This window comes from Anolis sagrei, chromosome 1 (genome assembly GCF_037176765.1).
Source record: "Anolis sagrei isolate rAnoSag1 chromosome 1, rAnoSag1.mat, whole genome shotgun sequence".
Taxonomy (NCBI): Eukaryota; Metazoa; Chordata; class Lepidosauria; order Squamata; family Dactyloidae; genus Anolis; species Anolis sagrei.
The window spans coordinates 345063262-345082970 of record NC_090021.1 but is presented as its reverse complement, the minus strand read 5'-3'; the positions used below and the strand labels follow the sequence as shown (position 1 = coordinate 345082970).

The 19709-nt window shown below is 53.1% G+C and overlaps 1 protein-coding gene across 2 annotated transcripts in view; it reads left to right on the top strand.

The window, feature by feature from the left end:
* Nucleotides 1–19709, top strand: part of LRFN5 (leucine rich repeat and fibronectin type III domain containing 5) — a 73638-nt gene that overhangs the window by 43194 nt on the left and 10735 nt on the right. For both annotated transcript variants that reach the window (XM_067463171.1, XM_067463172.1), the window contains exon 2: nucleotides 13526–14951. In XM_067463171.1, the coding sequence (XP_067319272.1) occupies nucleotides 13546–14951 (1406 nt within the window). In that variant the 5' untranslated portion in view covers nucleotides 13526–13545. The remainder of the gene's footprint in view (nucleotides 1–13525; nucleotides 14952–19709) is intronic.

The following is a 19709-nucleotide window of genomic DNA, read 5'->3' as shown; positions in this document are numbered from 1 at the left end:
GTTTTGCACGTGATGCCATTGCACATTGTTGTGAACATTTGCACGTGTGAACATGTATCATAGATGTTAGTGTGCATGCGGTTGTGTGCTCGGTTGTGCAGCATGGCGTGGGTTCCTTGCTTGAGTTGGCTCTCCTTCTTCTCCTGCCCCAGAAGGCTGCTCTGAAAGGTGTCCTCTCCCTCTCTGAGGGGCTGCTTGAATCCCAAGGCATCCAAGACCAAGAGATTCCAGCCAAAATCTTAGCAATAACACACTGCAAGCCTGGGCCACGCCACTCCCTCCCTGAGAACGTGGTTTGCTCTCCCCGTCTTTGGTGGCCTTCAAAGGGGGATTGGGTGCCCGCCTCTCAGGGCTGCTGGAGCTGGGCTCTGCTGTGCCAGACTCAGAGGACGGTCTAGATGGCCCTTGGGGTGCCTCTTTGGCTCCGTGATGCTCTGAGTTGAGTGGCAAAGACATCCAAAGCCCCTGGGAATAAATAAAGGGGTTCGCATGGAGTCTCGCTTTGTGGGTCAGCTTGGCAACTCATTCCAGCCTCGTCCCCACCCACCGTTTTGCCCCTCCCAGGCCCCATGTGGAAAGGCCTTCTCCCTCGGTTTCTAATTACTGCAGGGGGGGGGGGGGTCTCACTGGGGATGGGGGCAGGGCAACGTGAAAGAACACCAGCTTGGCTTCTCCCTTACAGCTACGTACTTACTTTTACTGAGGCGATCCCTCATAGTTTGAGTAAGATTGTCCCCTAAGGTCGGTGTTCTGGCGGTGCACCCCCCATTAGGTCCATAGGTGATTGTGAAGCCCTATTCCAGATCTGCATCTTCTCCCGCAGTGAGGGCATTGGTTTCCAGGTGGAAGGCGGTCTCGGTCAGGGTTGGCTTGATGCACCTTCCTCTTGTCACGTTTCTCTCTTTCGCCCTCCATTTGTGCCTCTTTGAATCCTACAGCACTGCTGGCCACAGCTGACCTCCAGCCAGGGCTTCCCAGTTCTCCGTGTCTATGTCAGAGTTTTTAAGGTTGGCTTTGAGCCCGTCTTTCAATCTCTTTTCCTGTCCTCCAACATCCCGTTTTCCCTTCTTGAGTTCAGAGTAGAGCAACTGCTTTGGGAGACGGTGATTGCTTCCGACTCTTGGTGACCTCCCAGGCCAGAGCTCCCTGTCAGCAGTCTCCACCCCCAGGGGCTCCTTCAGAGTCAAACCAGTCCCATCAAGGATACCACCCACCCACCCTGTATCCTTGGTCGGCTGCTCTTCATTTTTTCCTTCAATTTCCCCCAGCATCATCGTCTTCTCCAAGCTTTCCTTTCTTCTCATGATGTGGCCAAAGGACTTCATCTTTCCCTCTACTATCCTTCCCTCCAGTGAGCAGTTGGGCTTTCTTTCCTGGTGGATGGACTGGTTGGATCTTCTCATGGTCCAAGGCATTCTCAGAGCTTTCCTCCAGCACCACAGTTCAGAAGCGCCTCTCTTCCTTTGCTCAGCCTTCCTTCTGGTCCAGCTCTCACATCCTTGGTTATATAGGTTACTACCACACTCTGGTTCCCAGAAAACACAGAGATGTTCAACAGTGGAACTCTCTGCCCCAGAGGGAGTGTGGTGGAGGCTCCTTCTTTGGAGCCTTTGAAGCAGAGGCTGGATGGCCATCTGTCAGGGGTGGTTTGAATGCAATATTCCTGCTTCTTGGCAGAATGGGGTTGGACTGGATGATGGCCCAGGAGGTCTCTTCCAACTCTTGGATTCTAGGATTCTATGTTTGCTGAGGAATGAAGGGAGGTGTAGTCCCTCAGGGAGACCCCCGCTCCCCACCCTCTCACCCCTCGAAAGCAGGAATCTGGGGAAAGCCTTGGAGGAGGGCCGGCCCTCTTTGCGGAGCAACCCCTGCTCAGGCCAGGCAGATTAGGATCAGCTCAGCCTCCCAAAGACTTAGAACTGCAGAAGGTGGCAAAGGGAAGGAAGGAAGGCAGCAACGCGAAGGCGGCAGGCGGACCAAGAGCAGCAGAAACAGCAGCAGAAGGGGCAGTGGCGAAGGGGCAACAGCAGCGCCGAGAAGGGCAGTCCAGGGAGGAGAGGCGGGAGGGCTTCCCTGTGCCGAGGAACCGCAGGGCCATGAGCCACAGACCTCATGGGGCCTCTGTGGGGAGGAGGATGGCCCTCTGGGATGCCAGGCAATGAATGCGCCGCAGGTAAGCCCAGCATCCCCTTTGAAGACCCTGAGACAATCCTAGATTGGGAAGAGACCCAAGGGACACCCAATCCAAGCCCACTCCCCTCATGCAGGAACACGCAGTGCAAGCCTCCTGGCAGACACTGGGTTCCTGGGCAGTTTAGGGAGCCCCATGGGACAACCCTCTCGACCCCACCTCTATCACAAGTGAGGCTGGCGGGGACGAGGAGCAGGGCCTTCTCGGTGGTGGCCCCTCACCTGTGGAATTCACTCCCCAAGGAGATTAGATCAGCGATTTCTCTCTTGTCATTTAGAAAAAAATTTGAAGACTTGGATGTGGGACCAGGCATTTGGACGTTCTGGCAGCTAGAGGAAGGACCTTGATGATGTACAAGAATTGACTGAATGGAATGGATTTATGGAACTCTGAACACTGAGCATGAGATTGGCTTCAAACTACAAAAGAGGAGATTCCATCTGAACATGAGGAAGAACTTCCTGACTGTGAGAGCCGTTCAGCAGTGGAACTCTCTGCCCCGGAGGGAGTGTGGTGGAGGCTCCTTCTTTGGAAGCTTTTAAACAGAGGCTGGGTGGCCATCTGTCAGGAGTGATTTGAATGCAATATTCCTGCTTCTTGGCAGAATGGGTTGGACTGGATGGCCCAGGAGGTCTCTTCCAACTCTTTGATTCTAGGATTCTATGATTCTATGATTAGTTTATTGATTGTGTTATGTACTGATGATTTTAACCTGTTAATTGTTTAATTGCTGTTTTGTATGTATGTATATTTGATATAGGCATCGAATTGTGCCTTCGTTTGTAAGCCGCCCTGAGTCCCCCCTCGGGGGTGAGAAGGGCGGGGTAGAAGTAATCGAAATAAATAAATCCCGTCCAGCCCCATTCGGCCAGACAGGAAGACACCATCTAAGCCTCCCAACAGGTGGCCATCCCACCTCCAGAGAAGGAGACTATTGGACTCTGAGGGAGCTGTGGATTCTACATTTGAGTAACTCTGACTTGAGGAAGTTCTTCCTAATGTTTAGGTGGAGCTTCCCTGTTCTAGCGAGGGAGGGGACAAGGAGTTGGTGCCTCCGGTGTAGTCGCTTGCAAACAGCCCTTGAGCAACCTCTGCTTGAATGAGGTTTTGGCAAAGACCGGGGCTGGGGTATGCCTCCCTCCCCCAGGACATTGACATGGATGTCCCCCATTGACATGGATGATGTGTGTAATTACCCACTTTGTAAGTCATCAGAAGAATCACCAGGCAGTTTTTAGACAGGATAGATGGCCATTTGTTGGGAGGGCTTAGATTGCGTCTACTTACCTGCTGGAAGAAGGGGTTGGACTGGATGGCCTTTAGGGATCCCTTCGAACTTTATGATCCCAAGATTCCAGGAAAGGAACCTCTCAGCATGACTTCAAGGGGCCTGACAGGGAGTGCCACCAGGACTTTGGGGCTTGAGGAGGGTCCCAGGGTGGTCAGTGGGTGCAGTGGAGGGAGACCTCAAGGAGAAGCTCTGAGAAGCCTCCCACGGGAGAAAGGAGAACTTTCTAGCAGACATCTCTCTCTAGTGACTGATGTGAGAGTGTCGCTCACTAAAAAGGGGTTGCCTTCTGCACCGGAAACAGAACAGGCCTTGGGGCCAAATGGGAGGTGCAGAGAGGATGGCAGCCACTTGCCCAGGTTGGGCCACTCTTCCTGGGCCAGGTCGCCTTGTAGGAAGGCTACCCCCCCCCCCCCCCCAAGTCTGACCCTTCTTACAATTTTGGAAGGAAGCCTCAACAGTCTTACCATGGTTGTTCTTTGTGGGGTCACTGCCGGATTGGGGAGGGGGGCTGCTATTACAGCAAGTGCATCTACACTCTAGAATTAATGCAGTTTGGCAGAGAAGGATAAAGACTGGGTTACTGTGAGTTTTTCGGGTGGTATGGCCATGCTCCTGTAGCAGGCATGTAGCCGGGGGGGGGGGGGGGAGCTTTGGGGATTCGGTCCCCCTGAAATTCTCATGTTGGTTTGCGAAAAGGCCTTACTGGTGCATTATTTAAACTGTTCTGTTTATTCATATCATGATCTGATCACCATGCTCAATATATCCCATATGCATGATGGAGGTATTATTGGGGTAATGATACAAAAGGTTTGCTAGGCTAGACCCTCTTTCACTCAGACTCAGCCCCCCCCCCCGAATCAAAATCCTGGCTATGGGCCTGTCCTGTAGCATTCTCTCCTAACGTTAATGCTACTGGAACATGGCCAGACCGCCTGAAACACAGTAACCCAGTGATTCTGGCCATGAAAGCCTTTGACAAGGCTAAAGACCTTTGGAAACTGCAACTCCCCTGATTCTATAGCATAGAACCATGGCAGTTAAAGTATTTATTTATTTATTTGAAAGTTTTGTATACCGACCACCTCACCTCTCTTGAGGGACTCAGACCGGTTTCCAACCATAATATCACAGACAATCAATAAAACATCATAATACATATTACAGTAAAACATTAAAACAGCCATTACAATCAATAACTATAATGGTCAGTTGTCACACTAAAATTGTTGCTCCTCATCCTCCATCCATATCTCAGGGTGTTGGCTCACTCGTCGAATGCCTGTCTCCATAACCAAGTCTTCACCTGCTTCCTGAATGTCAGGATAGAAGGGGCGGTTCTGATCTTCAGTGGGAGAGAGTCCCAGAGTCAAGGGGCCACCACCGAGAAGGCCCTGTCCCTCGTCCCCACCAGACGCACTTGCGAGGCCGTTGGGACCGAGAGCAGGGCCTCTCCAGACAATCTTAATAATCTTAATAATCTTGATGGTTCATAGGGGAGAATCCGTTCAGAGAGGTAAACAGGGCCGGAGGGTCAAGATGCCTTCATTCTGCCATGGAGACACACCCTTAGCCTTCCCTTGACAATGTTCAGGTGTGGTGGGAAGGAGGAAGTGGAAAAAAGTATGTTATTGTCTGAAATTGTTTATATAAGGATTATCACATTGCAACTGGGGGCTGGTTAGCATATCTATTAGTTTGTCCTCTTTAGGGAGGAGGGAGCAAGCTTGTTTTCTGCTTCCCTGGAGACGAGGACGCAATGGAAGAATGGCTTCCAACTACAAGAGAGGAGATTCCACCTGAACATGAGGAAGAACTTCCTGACTGAGAGAGCCGTTCAGCAGTGGAACTCTCTGCCCCGGAGGGAGTGTGGTGGAGGCTCCTTCTTTGGAAGCTTTTAAACAGGGGCTGGATGGCCATCTGTCAGGGGTGATTTGAATTCAATATTCCTGCTTCTTGGCAGAATGGGGTTGGACTGGATGATGGCCCACGAGGTCTCTTCCAACTCCAGGATTCTATGTTCAGCAGTGGAACTCTCTGTCCCGGAGGGAGTGTGGTGGAGGCTCCTTCTTTGGAAGCTTTTAAGCAGAGGCTGGATGGCCATCTGTCAGGGGTGATTTGAATTCAATATTCCTGCTTCTTGGCAGAATGGGGTTGGACTGGATGATGGCCCACGAGGTCTCTTCCAACTCCAGGATTCTATGTTCAGCAGTGGAACTCTCTGTCCCGGAGGGAGTGTGGTGGAGGCTCCTTCTTTGGAAGCTTTTAAGCAGAGGCTGGATGGCCATCTGTCAGGGGTGATTTGAATTCAATATTCCTGCTTCTTGGCAGAATGGGGTTGGACTGGATGATGGCCCACGAGGTCTCTTCCAACTCCAGGATTCTATGTTCAGCAGTGGAACTCTCTGTCCCGGAGGGAGTGTGGTGGAGGCTCCTTCTTTGGAAGCTTTTAAACAGGGGCTGGATGGCCATCTGTCAGGGGTGCTTTGAATGCAATATTCCTGCTTCTTGGCAGAATGGGGTTGGACTGGATGATGGCCCAGGAGGTCTCTTCCAATTCTAGGATTCTAGGATTCAATGATTCTAAGTTTAGTTTATAAAGCCTCAGAAGATATTATTGCAAAGGAATGAATGAAGGAACCTTGAAAGAAACCTGAAGTTTATCGCAATAGGACATTTGTGTATTAACAGTGTATTTATAGATATCTGTGCAGTTAGAGTGGGGAGGAGGCCCCTTCCCCAAAGCCCCCCCCCCCCAAATCTGGCCTTTCCCCGAATGTGCGTGTGCCCTGGACGCCAAAGGCCTGTCTCTGCCCCGGGATCTCCCTCCGTCTCCTTGGGGCCCGGCCCTGTGCCTCTCGGGGCCCCTCTTTGAGTCGCGCTGGAGCCGAGGATTAGAGGTCTCGATGTTCCTTTTCCAGCTGACGCACTCGGCTGACACAAGAAGCATGAGGCCTAATCCCCAGAAATGTGCTTAAGCGTCACCCTGGGCATGTTTGCTTACGGCCAGAATTAATGCAACCCCCTGAGAGGAGTTTGTCCTGGCGGAGGATGTTCTGGGGAGGGGCTCTCGTCTTCCCGGGCCCCTCCTGCTTTGAGCTCGTGGCCAAAGGGAGCGCGTTTGATGGGAGGCCTTTGCAGAGCCCGGACTGACTGGCTGACCCACAAAGAAGATCTCTCTCCCCCCCTCCTCCTTTTCACAGAGACCCCAACCCCAGCAAGGCTGGACGGCGGTGTTATGAACCCCAAGAGGGTTCCTGTTCTTTTGTGCAGAGTGTATAAGGAATAGTAAGGTAGCTTAGATCAACTTTAGAGACCAAATTTGGTTTTGCCACTATTCATGTAACATTTATTGAAATACCATCATCACAGAATCATATCAGAATCACATCAAGGAGAGCTCTCTTGCACACACACACTCCTTCATACTCTCACACACAGGCCTCTTCCGGCGAAGGTGATCAGTCTTTCCGAAGAGGTGTGGATGCTCCCGTTGCCGCGGATCAGGAGGCGCGCAGATTGTCATGGGTCCCCTACATTTATAGGCCAAAATCCATTTTTCTTCATCTCAACAGTCAAGTTGTCCCGTTCTCTTTCAAGTCCTCCCCAATCTTTGTTCTCTCCAAAGTTTGGGACATTCGGACTCCAGGCCTCATGATTTATGGGGTACCTCCTGTAAGCATCGTGCACTCCTTACATGCTCGGCCGCACATCTTATTGTCCATTGTCATCCAGTTATGCCTTAGAATCATAGAATCATAGAATCAAAGAGTTGGAAGAGACCTCCTGGGCCATCATCCAGTCCAACCCCATTCTGCCAAGAAGCAGGAATATTGCATTCAAATCACTCCCTACAGATGGCCATCCGGCCTCTGTTTAAAAGCTTCCAAAGAAAGAGCCTCCACCACACTCCGGGGTAGAGAGTTCCACTGCTGAACGGCTCTCACAGTCAGGAAATTCTTCCTCATGTTCAGGTGGAATCTCCTCTCTTGTAGTTTGAAGCCATTCTTCCCTTGTGTCCTAGTCTCCAAGGAAGCAGAAAACAAGCTTGCTCCCTCCTCCTCCCTGTGGCTTCCTCTCACATATTTATTATACATGGCTATCATATCTCCTCTCAGCCTTCTCTTCTTCAGGCTAAACATGCCCAGCTCCCCAAGCCGCTCCTCATAGGGCTTGTTCTCCAGACCCTTGATCATTTTAGTCGCCCTCCTCTGGACACATTCCAGCTTAGAGTCAATATCTCTCTTGAATTGTGGTGCCCAGAATTGGACACAATATTCCAGATGTGGTCTAACCAAAACAGAATAGAGGGGTAGCATTACTTCCTTAGATCTAGACACTATGCTCCTCTTGATGCAGGCCAAAATCCCATTGGCCTTTTTTGCCGCCACATCACATTTCTGGCTCATGTTTAACTTCCTCCCCACGAGGACTCCAAGATCTTTGTCACACGTACTGCTCTCGAGCCAGGCCTCATTGTCCCCCATTCTGTATCTCTGCATTTCATTTTGCGTCCTCGCTTCAGCTGCCAAGGCCGTCCCACAGAATGCTTTGCGGGAACTCCATGTTGTTTTCTCCAGGCCTGTTTCTTCTGCCCTTCTCCATGCAGACAGACATTCATTCTTTACAGTGGTACGGGGAGGGCCTGGCTGTGGAAAATGGATGTGCTTTTCAGAGCATGTTCTGGTCTTCTCTCTGATGAGCAATGGTCCTCTGGGGCGCCTGCCGTGGGGGGAGAGCAATGCCTGGCTGTGGGTCTGTGTGTGCCCCATGGGTTGCATTCAAGTGAGCACCCCATTGCCCAAATCTTTGGGAAATGGGGAAGGCCAGCTGCGGGAGGGAGGGAGGGATGGAGCAGGGTCTTCATACACTGGCAGAAATCTCCTAGTGGAATTACACATTGATTAAGCACTGCAATGGCGATGTTGTGCAATGACTTGTGAGTGAAGGCAGACAGTGTGCAGTCATGGCTACACCTAAGTGTCTTGTGTGTCTCTGTGCACATCTTCTGCCACATAGAATCCTAGAATCCTAGAGTTGGAAGAGACCTCATGGGCCATCATCCAGTCCAACCCCATTCTGCCAAGAGCAAGGAATATTGCATTCAAAGCACCCCTGACAAATGGCCATCCAGCCTCTGCTTAAAAGCCTGCAAAGAAGGAGCCTCCACCACACTCCCTCCGGGGCAGAGAGTTCCACTGCTGAACATCTCTCACAGTCATAGAATCCTAGAGTTGGAAGAGACCTCCTGGGCCATCATCCAGTCCAACCCCATTCTGCCAAGAAGCAGGAATATTGCATTCAAATCACCCCTGACAGATGGCCATCCAGCCTCTGTTTAAAAGCTTCCAAAGATGGAGCCTCCACCACACTCCCTCCGGGGCAGAGAGTTCCACTGCTGAACAGCTCTCACAGTCAGGAAGTTCTTCCTCATGTTCAGATGGAATCTCCTCTCTTGTAGTTTCGAAGCACTCCCGACAGATGGCCATCCAGCCTCTGTTTAAAAGCTTCCAAAGAAGGAGCCTCCACCACACTCCCTCCGGGGCAGAGAGTTCCACTGCTGAACGGCTCTCACAGTCAGGAAGTTCTTCCTCATGTCCAGATGGAATCTCCTCTCTTGTAGTTTCGAAGCACTCCCGACAGATGGCCATCCAGCCTTTGCTTAAAAGCCTCCAAAGAAGGAGCCTCCACCACACTCCGGGGCAGAGAGTTCCACTGCTGAACGGCTCTCACAGTCAGGAAGTTCTTCCTCATGTTCAGATGGAATCTCCTCTCTTGTAGTTTGAAGCCATTGTTCCCTTGCGTCCTAGTCTCCAAGGAAGCAGAAAACAAGCTTGCTCCCTCCTCCTCCCTGTGGCTTCCTCTCACATATTTATACATGGCTCTCATCATATCTCCTCTCAGCCTTCTCTTCTTCAGGCTAAACATGCCCAGTTCCCTAAGCCGCTCCTCATAGGGCTTGTTCTCCAGACCCTTTATCATTTGAGTCGCCCTCCTCTGGACACATTCCAGCTTGTCAATATCTCTCTTGAATTGTGGTGCCCAGATGCAGTGTAGGGAGATGTGCAGTGCACATCAGGGTGCAACAACCTTGTGCCACTCTGCTTCCGCAAATCTCCACTAACTGTGAGCATAAACGTGTCCAGTTGTTTCCGTGGTGTAAGGTTAGAATGGGGCTCCGGCCCTGGCCTTGTCCACCGGCATCTCTGGAGTGAGTGGCTCTGTGCCTGCGTGCGCCCACCGGCCGGCCTGCCTGTCCAGCTACCTCTAGACCAGAGGTTCTCCACCTTCCTTATGCCGTGATCCCTTAATACAGTTCCTCATGTGGTGGTGACCCCCAACCATCACATTATTTTTGTTGCTACTTCACAACTGTCATTTTTCTACGCTTATAAACTGTAATGCAAAAATCTGATATGCAGGATGTATTTTCATTCACTGGACAAAATTTGGCATCAATACCTGATATGCACACATTTGAATATCAGTGGGGTTTGGGTAGGGGGGATTGATTTTGTCATTTGGGAGTTGTAGTTGATGGGATTTATAGTTCACCTCCAATCAAAGAACATTCTGAACTCCACCAACGATGGAATTGAACCAAACTAGGCAGATCGAACTCCCATGACGAACAGAAAATACTGGAAATGTTTGGTGGGCATTGATGTTGAATTTAGAAGTTGTAGTTCACCTTCATCCAGAGAGCACTGTGGACTCAAACAATAATGAAACTTGGCCTGCATCAATAGGAGCCTAGTGTCTAGATCTAGGGAAGTCATGCTCCCCATGCTCTATTCCGCTTTGGTTAGACCACATCTGGAATATTGTGTCCAGTTCTGGGCACCACAATTCAAGAGAGATATTGACAAGCTGGAATGTGTCCAGAGGAGGGTGACTAAAATGATAAAAGGTCTGGAGAACAAGCCCTATGAGGAGCGGCTTAAGGAGCTGGGCATGTTTAGCCTGAAGAAGAGATGGCTGAGAGGAGATATGATGAGGGCCATGTATAAATATGTGAGAGGAAGCCACAGGGAGGGGGAGGAGGGAGCAAGCTTCCTTTCTGCTTCCCTGGAGACTAGGACACAATGGAGCAATGGCTTCAAACTACAAGAGAGGAGATTCCACCTGAACACGAGGAAGAACTTCCTGACTGTGAGAGCCGTTCAGCAGTGGAACTCTCTGCCCCGGAGTGTGGTGGAGGCTCCTTCTTTGGAAGCTTTGAAACAGAGGCTGGATGGCCATCTGTCAGGGGTGATTTGAATGCAATATTCCTGCTTCTTGGCAGAATGGGGTTGGACTGGATGGCCCATGAGGTCTCTTCCAACTCTTTGATTCTATGATTCTATGACCAAACTTGGCACAAATACTCTATATGCCCAAATGTGAGCACTAGTGGAGTTTGGGGAAAATAGACCTTGACATTTGTGAGTTGTAGTTTCTGGAAGTTATAGTTCACCTACAATCAAAGAGCATTCTGAACCCCACCAATGATAGAATTGGGCCAAACTTCCCACACAGAGTCCCCATGACCAACACTAAATACTGTATTTTCCAATGGTTTTGGCGACCCCTTTGAAACCCCCTTCACAACCCCCCAGGGGTCCCGACCCCCAGGTTGAGAAACACTGCCCTAGACTTTGCACCAGGGCTCTGCCTAGAATCATAGAATCATAGAATCCTAGAATCAAAGAGTTGGAAGAGACCTCCTGGGCCATCCAGTCCAACCCCATTCTGCCAAGAAGCAGGAATATTGCATTCAAATCACCCCTGACAGATGGCCATCCAGCCTCTGCTTAAAAGCTTCCAAAGAAGGAGCCTCCACCACACTCCCTCCGGGGCAGAGAGTTCCACTGCTGAACGGCTCTCACAGTCAGGAAGTTCTTCCTCGTGTTCAGATGGAATCTCCTCTCTCTTGTAGTTTGAAGCCATTGTTCCCTTGCGCCCTAGTCTCCAGGGAAGCAGAAAGGAAGCTTGCTCCCTCCTCCTCCTCCCTGTGGCTTCCTCTCACATATTTATACATGGCTATCATATCTCCTCTCAGCCTTCTCTTCTTCAGGCTAAACATGCCCAGCTCCTTAAGCCGCTCCTCATAGGGATTGTTCTCCAGACCCTTGATCATTTGAGTCGCCCTCCTCTGGACACATTCCAGCTTGTCAATATCTCTCTTGAATTGTGGTGCCCAGAATTGGACACAATATTCCAGGTGTGGTCTAACCAAAGCAGAATAGAGCATGGGGAGCATGACTTCCCTAGATCTAGACACTAGGCTCCTCTTGATGCAGGCCAAAATCCCATTGGCTTTTTTTGCCGCCACATCACATTCCTGGATCATGTTTAACTTCCTCTCCACGAGGACTCCAAGATCTTTTTCACACGTACTGCTCTCGAGCCAGGCATTGTCCCCCATTCTGTATCTTACATTCACGGCTGCTGCCTTGCAGGGCCTTCTCTTAACTGGCCCCTCTGGCTATTTGGAGCCAGGACTGCTTCCCCATCCATGGGCGTGACAGGGCCCCATTTGCAGAGGAATGCCCAGGGATTCAAAGGCAAGGTGGCCAGTGTGTGTTGGGCTGTGTTGGGCCACAGTTTACAGCACCATTGAATAAAGAAAGGGATCAGCCTTGAAAGATCTTTGCAGCAGAGCCTCATTGGAAATCGTGTGTCTGCTTCTGATCTGCACTTATCAATCAGCCAAGCTGATCAATCCATATCACATCAATCGAGCTTAAAAGGAAGGGCAGCAAAGGCCAACCAAGAGGAGCCAAGGACTGAAGCGTTTCCAGGTGGAAAGATGGGAAGGGTGAGCTGGATCATAGAATCATAGAATCCTAGAATCAAAGAGTTGGGAGAGACCTCCTGGGCCATCATCCAGTCCAACCCCATTCTGCCAAGAAGCAGGAATATTGCATTCAAATCACCCCTGACAGATGGCCAGCCAGCCTCTGCTTAAAAGCTTCCAAAGAAGGAGCCTCCACCACACTCCCTCCGGGGCAGAGAGTTCCACTGCTGAACGGCTCTCACAGTCAGGAAGTTCTTCCTGATGTTCAAGTGGAATCTCCTCTCTTGTAGTTTGAAGCCATTGCTCCATTGCGTCCTAGTCTCCAGGGAAGCAGAAACGAAGCTTGCTCCCTCCTCCTCCTCCCTGTGGCTTCCTCTCACATATTTATCCATGGCTATCATCATATCTCCTCTCAGCCTTCTCTTCTTCAGGCTAAACATGCCCAGTTCCCTAAGCCGCTCCTCGTAGGGCTTGTTCTCCAGACCCTTGATCATTTTAGTCTGCACTTATCAATCAGCCAAGCCAATCAATCCATATCACTAATCAATAGAGCTTAAAAGGAAGGGCAGCGAAGGCCAACCAAGAGGAGCCAAGGACTGAAGCATTTCCTGGTGGAAAGATGGGAAGGGTGAGCTGGAGGTGGAGTGTCGGAAGTGTCCCCTGGCGAGGAGGGTTGTGGGGTGATCCGGGGGTGCGATGTGTGGGGCTGGGGCCCTTCCTCTTGATGCCAGGCCTGGCCCCCACCCGTGAGACGGTGGGGACTGTGTTCCTGAGGGGCAAGAAGAGGCTTTTCCTCCCCCCACTCAGGGGTGGCATTCGCAGCCACAGCAGCCTGAGCTTTTTATATCAAAGCAAATTGAGGCCATGATGTGCAGTTCTGGCATTTTCTTGTTGAGGTGCGCATTCTGAGCACAGTTTTGCTCTTCAAAAATAACCCAAGATAAGGGGAGTTTGTACGGCGTGACTCACTGGGAGCGAAGAAGGAGGCCGCTGATTCGGAGCCTGGTGCCCACAGAGGGGCCTATTTATACGAGGCAGGGATGGGGCCTTGGGGCTGGTGTACTGGGGTGTGTGTGTGTATATATATATAATGGGGTGGGGTTGGGTGGGGGGGGGGAGTGAATCAGCCCTAGAGGAAAGCACGCTTGAGTTGGAGGGGAGCAGTGGGGAGCCTGGGCTCTGCACAACCCATGAACTTTGCCTTTCCCGCGCTTGCAACGTCCCGCATAACCCACGTGCTTCCCTCTGCTTCCTTCCTTTGCAGGACCTGGACCCTGCTCTACAATGGAAAAACTGCTCCTGTGCCTGCTGCTCATCGGCGTAGTGGTCAAGGCGCAGATCTGTCCGAAGCGGTGCGTCTGCCAGATCCTGTCCCCGAACCTGGCCACGCTCTGTGCCAAGAAAGGCCTGCTCTTTGTCCCGCCCAACATTGACCGGCGGACGGTGGAGCTGCGCCTGGCGGACAACTTTGTCACCAGCATCAAGCGGAAGGACTTTGCCAACATGACCAGCCTGGTGGACCTGACCCTGTCCCGGAACACCATCAGCTTCGTCACGCCTCATGCCTTCGCCGACCTGCGCAACCTGCGGGCGCTGCACCTGAACAGCAACCGGCTGAGCAGGATCACCCACGACATGCTGAGCGGGCTCACCAACCTGCACCACCTGATCCTGAACAACAACCAGCTGACCCTGATCTCCTCCACTGCCTTCGACGACGTCCTGGCCCTGGAGGAGCTGGACCTCTCCTACAACAACCTGGAGACCATCCCTTGGGACGCTGTGGAGAAGATGGTCAGCCTCCACACCCTCAGCCTGGACCACAACATGATCGACAGCATCCCCAAGGGCACCTTCTCCCACCTGCACAAGATGACCCGCCTGGACGTCACCTCCAACAAGCTGCAGAAGCTGCCGCCGGACCCGCTCTTCCAGCGGGCCCAGGTCCTGGCCACCTCGGGGGTCATCAGCCCCTCTACCTTTGCCCTCAGCTTTGGGGGCAACCCGCTGCACTGCAACTGTGAGTTGCTCTGGCTGCGGCGTCTCTCTCGCGAGGATGACCTGGAGACGTGCGCCTCGCCGGCCCTGCTCTCCGGCCGCTACTTCTGGTCGGTGCCCGAGGAGGAGTTCCTGTGTGAGCCGCCACTCATCACGCGGCACACTCACGAGTTGCGGGTGCTGGAGGGCCAGCGGGCGACACTGCGGTGCAAGGCCCGCGGGGACCCTGAGCCCACCATCCACTGGATCTCCCCCGAGAACAAGCTCATCTCCAACGCCACCCGCTCGCTGGTCTACGACAACGGGACGCTGGACATCCACATCACCACCGTGAAGGACACGGGCAACTTCACCTGCATTGCCTCCAACCCGGCCGGGGAGGCCACCCAGTCGGTGGACCTCCACATCATCAAGCTGCCCCACATCGTGAACAGCACCAGCCACATCCACGAGCCGGACCCGGGCTCCTCGGACATCTCCACCTCCACCAAGTCCGGCTCCAACGCCAGCAGCAGCGGCGGCAGCGGTGGCAGCAATGGGGAGGCCAAAGTGAGCCAGGACAAGAAGGTGGTGGTGGCTGAGGCCACGGCCTCCACGGTCTTGCTGAGGTTCAACTTCCAGAGGAATATCCCAGGGATACGTATGTTCCAGATTCAGTACAACGGGACCTATGATGACTCGCTTGTTTACAGGTGGGGATCCCAAAACATGTCCACTCATAAGCAGTGGAACCTGCCAAGGCTTATCCTTGGGCCCGTTGCTCCCTTTGACCCATGTGGGGGCAATGGTCCTCTCAAGGAATGGCCCACTCCACCCCCATTTTGCCTCCCTTCAAATGTTGGATGTCTTCAGGTATGAAGAGTGGAGGTCTCTTGGGTTTGGGACCCCAAGGTGGGAGCGGGGGCAGTTGGGTGGAAGAAGTGGCATCAAACAAGGCTTAGATCTTCATGGATATCTCTGTGTACAACGGTAGTGAGAAGTGTGTCAGTGGTGGGTTGGGCCAGGACTGCCCTTATGTGATGTTGGCCACCATCTTTGGGCTTCGGAGCAGGTGGTGGCCCAGGGCCGACTCTGATTGGCAGGGCAAGGAGGACAGTGAGCAAGATCCCAGTGGGAGCCCTCTTAGTGCCAGATTGGCAGAGTGCCCGGGGTGAGTAGGTGCATTTAAGGGACACCTCCATTCTCTCCAATGGTCCTCTCAAGGAATGGCCCATCCCACCCCCATTTTGCCTCCCTTCAAATGTTGGATGTCTTCAGGTATGAAGAGTGGAGGTCTCTTGGGTTTGGGCCCCAAGGTGGGAGCGGGGGCAGTTGGGTGGAAGAAGTGGCATCAAACAAGGCTTAGATCTTCATGGATATCTCTGTGTACAATGGTAGTGAGGAGCGTGTCGGTGGAGAGGCCGTTGGGGTGGGCCAGGGCATGCATGGGACCTCTCTTCAGTGATGCTGGCCACCATCTCTGGGCTTTGGAGCAGGTGGTGGCCCAGGGCTGACTCTGATTGGCAGGGCAAGGAGGACAGTGAGCAAGATCCCAGTGGGAGCCCTCTTAGTGCCAGATTGGCAGAGTGCCCGGGGTGAGTAGGTGCATTTAAGGAAGACCTCCATTCTCTCCAATGGTCCTCTCAAGGAATGGCCCACTCCGCCCCCATTTTGCCTCCCTTCAAATGTTGGATGTCTTCAGGTATGAAGAGTGGAGGTCTCTTGGGTTTGGGACCCCAAGGTGGGAGCGGGGGCAGTTGGGTGGAAGAAGTGGCATCAAACAAGGCTTAGATCTTCATGGATATCTCTGTGTACAATGGTAGTGAGGAGCGTGTCGGTGGAGAGGCTGTTGGGGTGGGCCAGGGTAGGCATGGGACTGCCCTTCTGTGATGTTGGCCACCATCTCTGGGCTTATGAGCAGGTGTTGGTCCAGGGCTGACTGATTGGCAGGGCAAGGAGGACAGTGAGCAAGATGCCCTCTTCTGCTCCGGGGCCCAGTGGGAGCCCTCTTAGTGCCAGATTGGCAGAGTGCCCGGGGTGAGTAGGTGCATTTAAGGAAGACCTCCATTCTCTCCAATGGTCCTCTCAAGGAATGGCCCATTCCACCCCCATTTTGCCTCCTTTCAAATGTTGGATGTCTTCAGGTATGAAGAGTGGAGGTCTCTTGGGTTTGGGACCCCAAGGTGGGAGCGGGGGCAGTTGGGTGGAAGAAGTGGCATCAAACAAGGCTTAGATCTTCATGGATATCTCTGTGTACAATGGTAGTGAGGAGCGTGTCGGTGGAGAGGCCGTTGGGGTGGGCCAGGGCATGCATGGGACCTCTCTTCAGTGATGCTGGCCACCATCTCTGGGCTTTGGAGCAGGTGGTGGCCCAGGGCTGACTCTGATTGGCAGGGCAAGGAGGACAGTGAGCAAGATCCCAGTGGGAGCCCTCTTAGTGCCAGATTGGCAGAGTGCCCGGGGTGAGTAGGTGCATTTAAGGAAGACCTCCATTCTCTCCAATGGTCCTCTCAAGGAATGGCCCACTCCGCCCCCATTTTGCCTCCCTTCAAATGTTGGATGTCTTCAGGTATGAAGAGTGGAGGTCTCTTGGGTTTGGGACCCCAAGGTGGGAGCGGGGGCAGTTGGGTGGAAGAAGTGGCATCAAACAAGGCTTAGATCTTCATGGATATCTCTGTGTACAATGGTAGTGAGGAGCGTGTCGGTGGAGAGGCTGTTGGGGTGGGCCAGGGTAGGCATGGGACTGCCCTTCTGTGATGTTGGCCACCATCTCTGGGCTTATGAGCAGGTGTTGGTCCAGGGCTGACTGATTGGCAGGGCAAGGAGGACAGTGAGCAAGATGCCCTCTTCTGCTCCGGGGCCCAGTGGGAGCCCTCTTAGTGCCAGATTGGCAGAGTGCCCGGGGTGAGTAGGTGCATTTAAGGAAGACCTCCATTCTCTCCAATGGTCCTCTCAAGGAATGGCCCATTCCACCCCCATTTTGCCTCCTTTCAAATGTTGGATGTCTTCAGGTATGAAGAGTGGAGGTCTCTTGGGTTTGGGACCCCAAGGTGGGAGCGGGGGCAGTTGGGTGGAAGAAGTGGCATCAAACAAGGCTTAGATCTTCATGGATATCTCTGTGTACAATGGTAGTGAGGAGCGTGTCGGTGGAGAGGCCGTTGGGGTGGGCCAGGGCATGCATGGGACCTCTCTTCAGTGATGCTGGCCACCATCTCTGGGCTTTGGAGCAGGTGGTGGCCCAGGGCTGACTCTGATTGGCAGGGCAAGGAGGACAGTGAGCAAGATCCCAGTGGGAGCCCTCTTAGTGCCAGATTGGCAGAGTGCCCGGGGTGAGTAGGTGCATTTAAGGAAGACCTCCATTCTCTCCAATGGTCCTCTCAAGGAATGGCCCACTCCGCCCCCATTTTGCCTCCCTTCAAATGTTGGATGTCTTCAGGTATGAAGAGTGGAGGTCTCTTGGGTTTGGGACCCCAAGGTGGGAGCGGGGGCAGTTGGGTGGAAGAAGTGGCATCAAACAAGGCTTAGATCTTCATGGATATCTCTGTGTACAATGGTAGTGAGGAGCGTGTCGGTGGAGAGGCTGTTGGGGTGGGCCAGGGTAGGCATGGGACTGCCCTTCTGTGATGTTGGCCACCATCTCTGGGCTTATGAGCAGGTGTTGGTCCAGGGCTGACTGATTGGCAGGGCAAGGAGGACAGTGAGCAAGATGCCCTCTTCTGCTCCGGGGCCCAGTGGGAGCCCTCTTAGTGCCAGATTGGCAGAGTGCCCGGGGTGAGTAGGTGCATTTAAGGGAGACCTCCATTCTCTCCAATGGTCCTCTCAAGGAATGGCCCATCCCACCCCCATTTTGCCTCCCTTCAAATGTTGGATGTCTTCAGGTATGAAGAGTGGAGGTCTCTTGGGTTTGGGACCCCAAGGTGGGAGCGGGGGCAGTTGGGTGGAAGAAGTGGCATCAAACAAGGCTTAGATCTTCATGGATATCTCTGTGTACAACGGTAGTGAGAAGTGTGTCAGTGGTGGGTTGGGCCAGGACTGCCCTTATGTGATGTTGGCCACCATCTTTGGGCTTCGGAGCAGGTGGTGGCCCAGGGCCGACTCTGATTGGCAGGGCAAGGAGGACAGTGAGCAAGATCCCAGTGGGAGCCCTCTTAGTGCCAGATTGGCAGAGTGCCCGGGGTGAGTAGGTGCATTTAAGGGACACCTCCATTCTCTCCAATGGTCCTCTCAAGGAATGGCCCATCCCACCCCCATTTTGCCTCCCTTCAAATGTTGGATGTCTTCAGGTATGAAGAGTGGAGGTCTCTTGGGTTTGGGCCCCAAGGTGGGAGCGGGGGCAGTTGGGTGGAAGAAGTGGCATCAAACAAGGCTTAGATCTTCATGGATATCTCTGTGTACAATGGTAGTGAGGAGCGTGTCGGTGGAGAGGCCGTTGGGGTGGGCCAGGGCATGCATGGGACCTCTCTTCAGTGATGCTGGCCACCATCTCTGGGCTTTGGAGCAGGTGGTGGCCCAGGGCTGACTCTGATTGGCAGGGCAAGGAGGACAGTGAGCAAGATCCCAGTGGGAGCCCTCTTAGTGCCAGATTGGCAGAGTGCCCGGGGTGAGTAGGTGCATTTAAGGAAGACCTCCATTCTCTCCAATGGTCCTCTCAAGGAATGGCCCACTCCGCCCCCATTTTGCCTCCCTTCAAATGTTGGATGTCTTCAGGTATGAAGAGTGGAGGTCTCTTGGGTTTGGGACCCCAAGGTGGGAGCGGGGGCAGTTGGGTGGAAGAAGTGGCATCAAACAAGGCTTAGATCTTCATGGATATCTCTGTGTACAATGGTAGTGAGGAGCGTGTCGGTGGAGAGGCTGTTGGGGTGGGCCAGGGTAGGCATGGGACTGCCCTTCTGTGATGTTGGCCACCATCTCTGGGCTTATGAGCAGGTGTTGGTCCAGGGCTGACTGATTGGCAGGGCAAGGAGGACAGTGAGCAAGATGCCCTCTTCTGCTCCGGGGCCCAGTGGGAGCCCTCTTAGTGCCAGATTGGCAGAGTGCCCGGGGTGAGTAGGTGCATTTAAGGAAGACCTCCATTCTCTCCAATGGTCCTCTCAAGGAATGGCCCATTCCACCCCCATTTTGCCTCCTTTCAAATGTTGGATGTCTTCAGGTATGAAGAGTGGAGGTCTCTTGGGTTTGGGACCCCAAGGTGGGAGCGGGGGCAGTTGGGTGGAAGAAGTGGCATCAAACAAGGCTTAGATCTTCATGGATATCTCTGTGTACAATGGTAGTGAGGAGCGTGTCGGTGGAGAGGCCGTTGGGGTGGGCCAGGGCATGCATGGGACCTCTCTTCAGTGATGCTGGCCACCATCTCTGGGCTTTGGAGCAGGTGGTGGCCCAGGGCTGACTCTGATTGGCAGGGCAAGGAGGACAGTGAGCAAGATCCCAGTGGGAGCCCTCTTAGTGCCAGATTGGCAGAGTGCCCGGGGTGA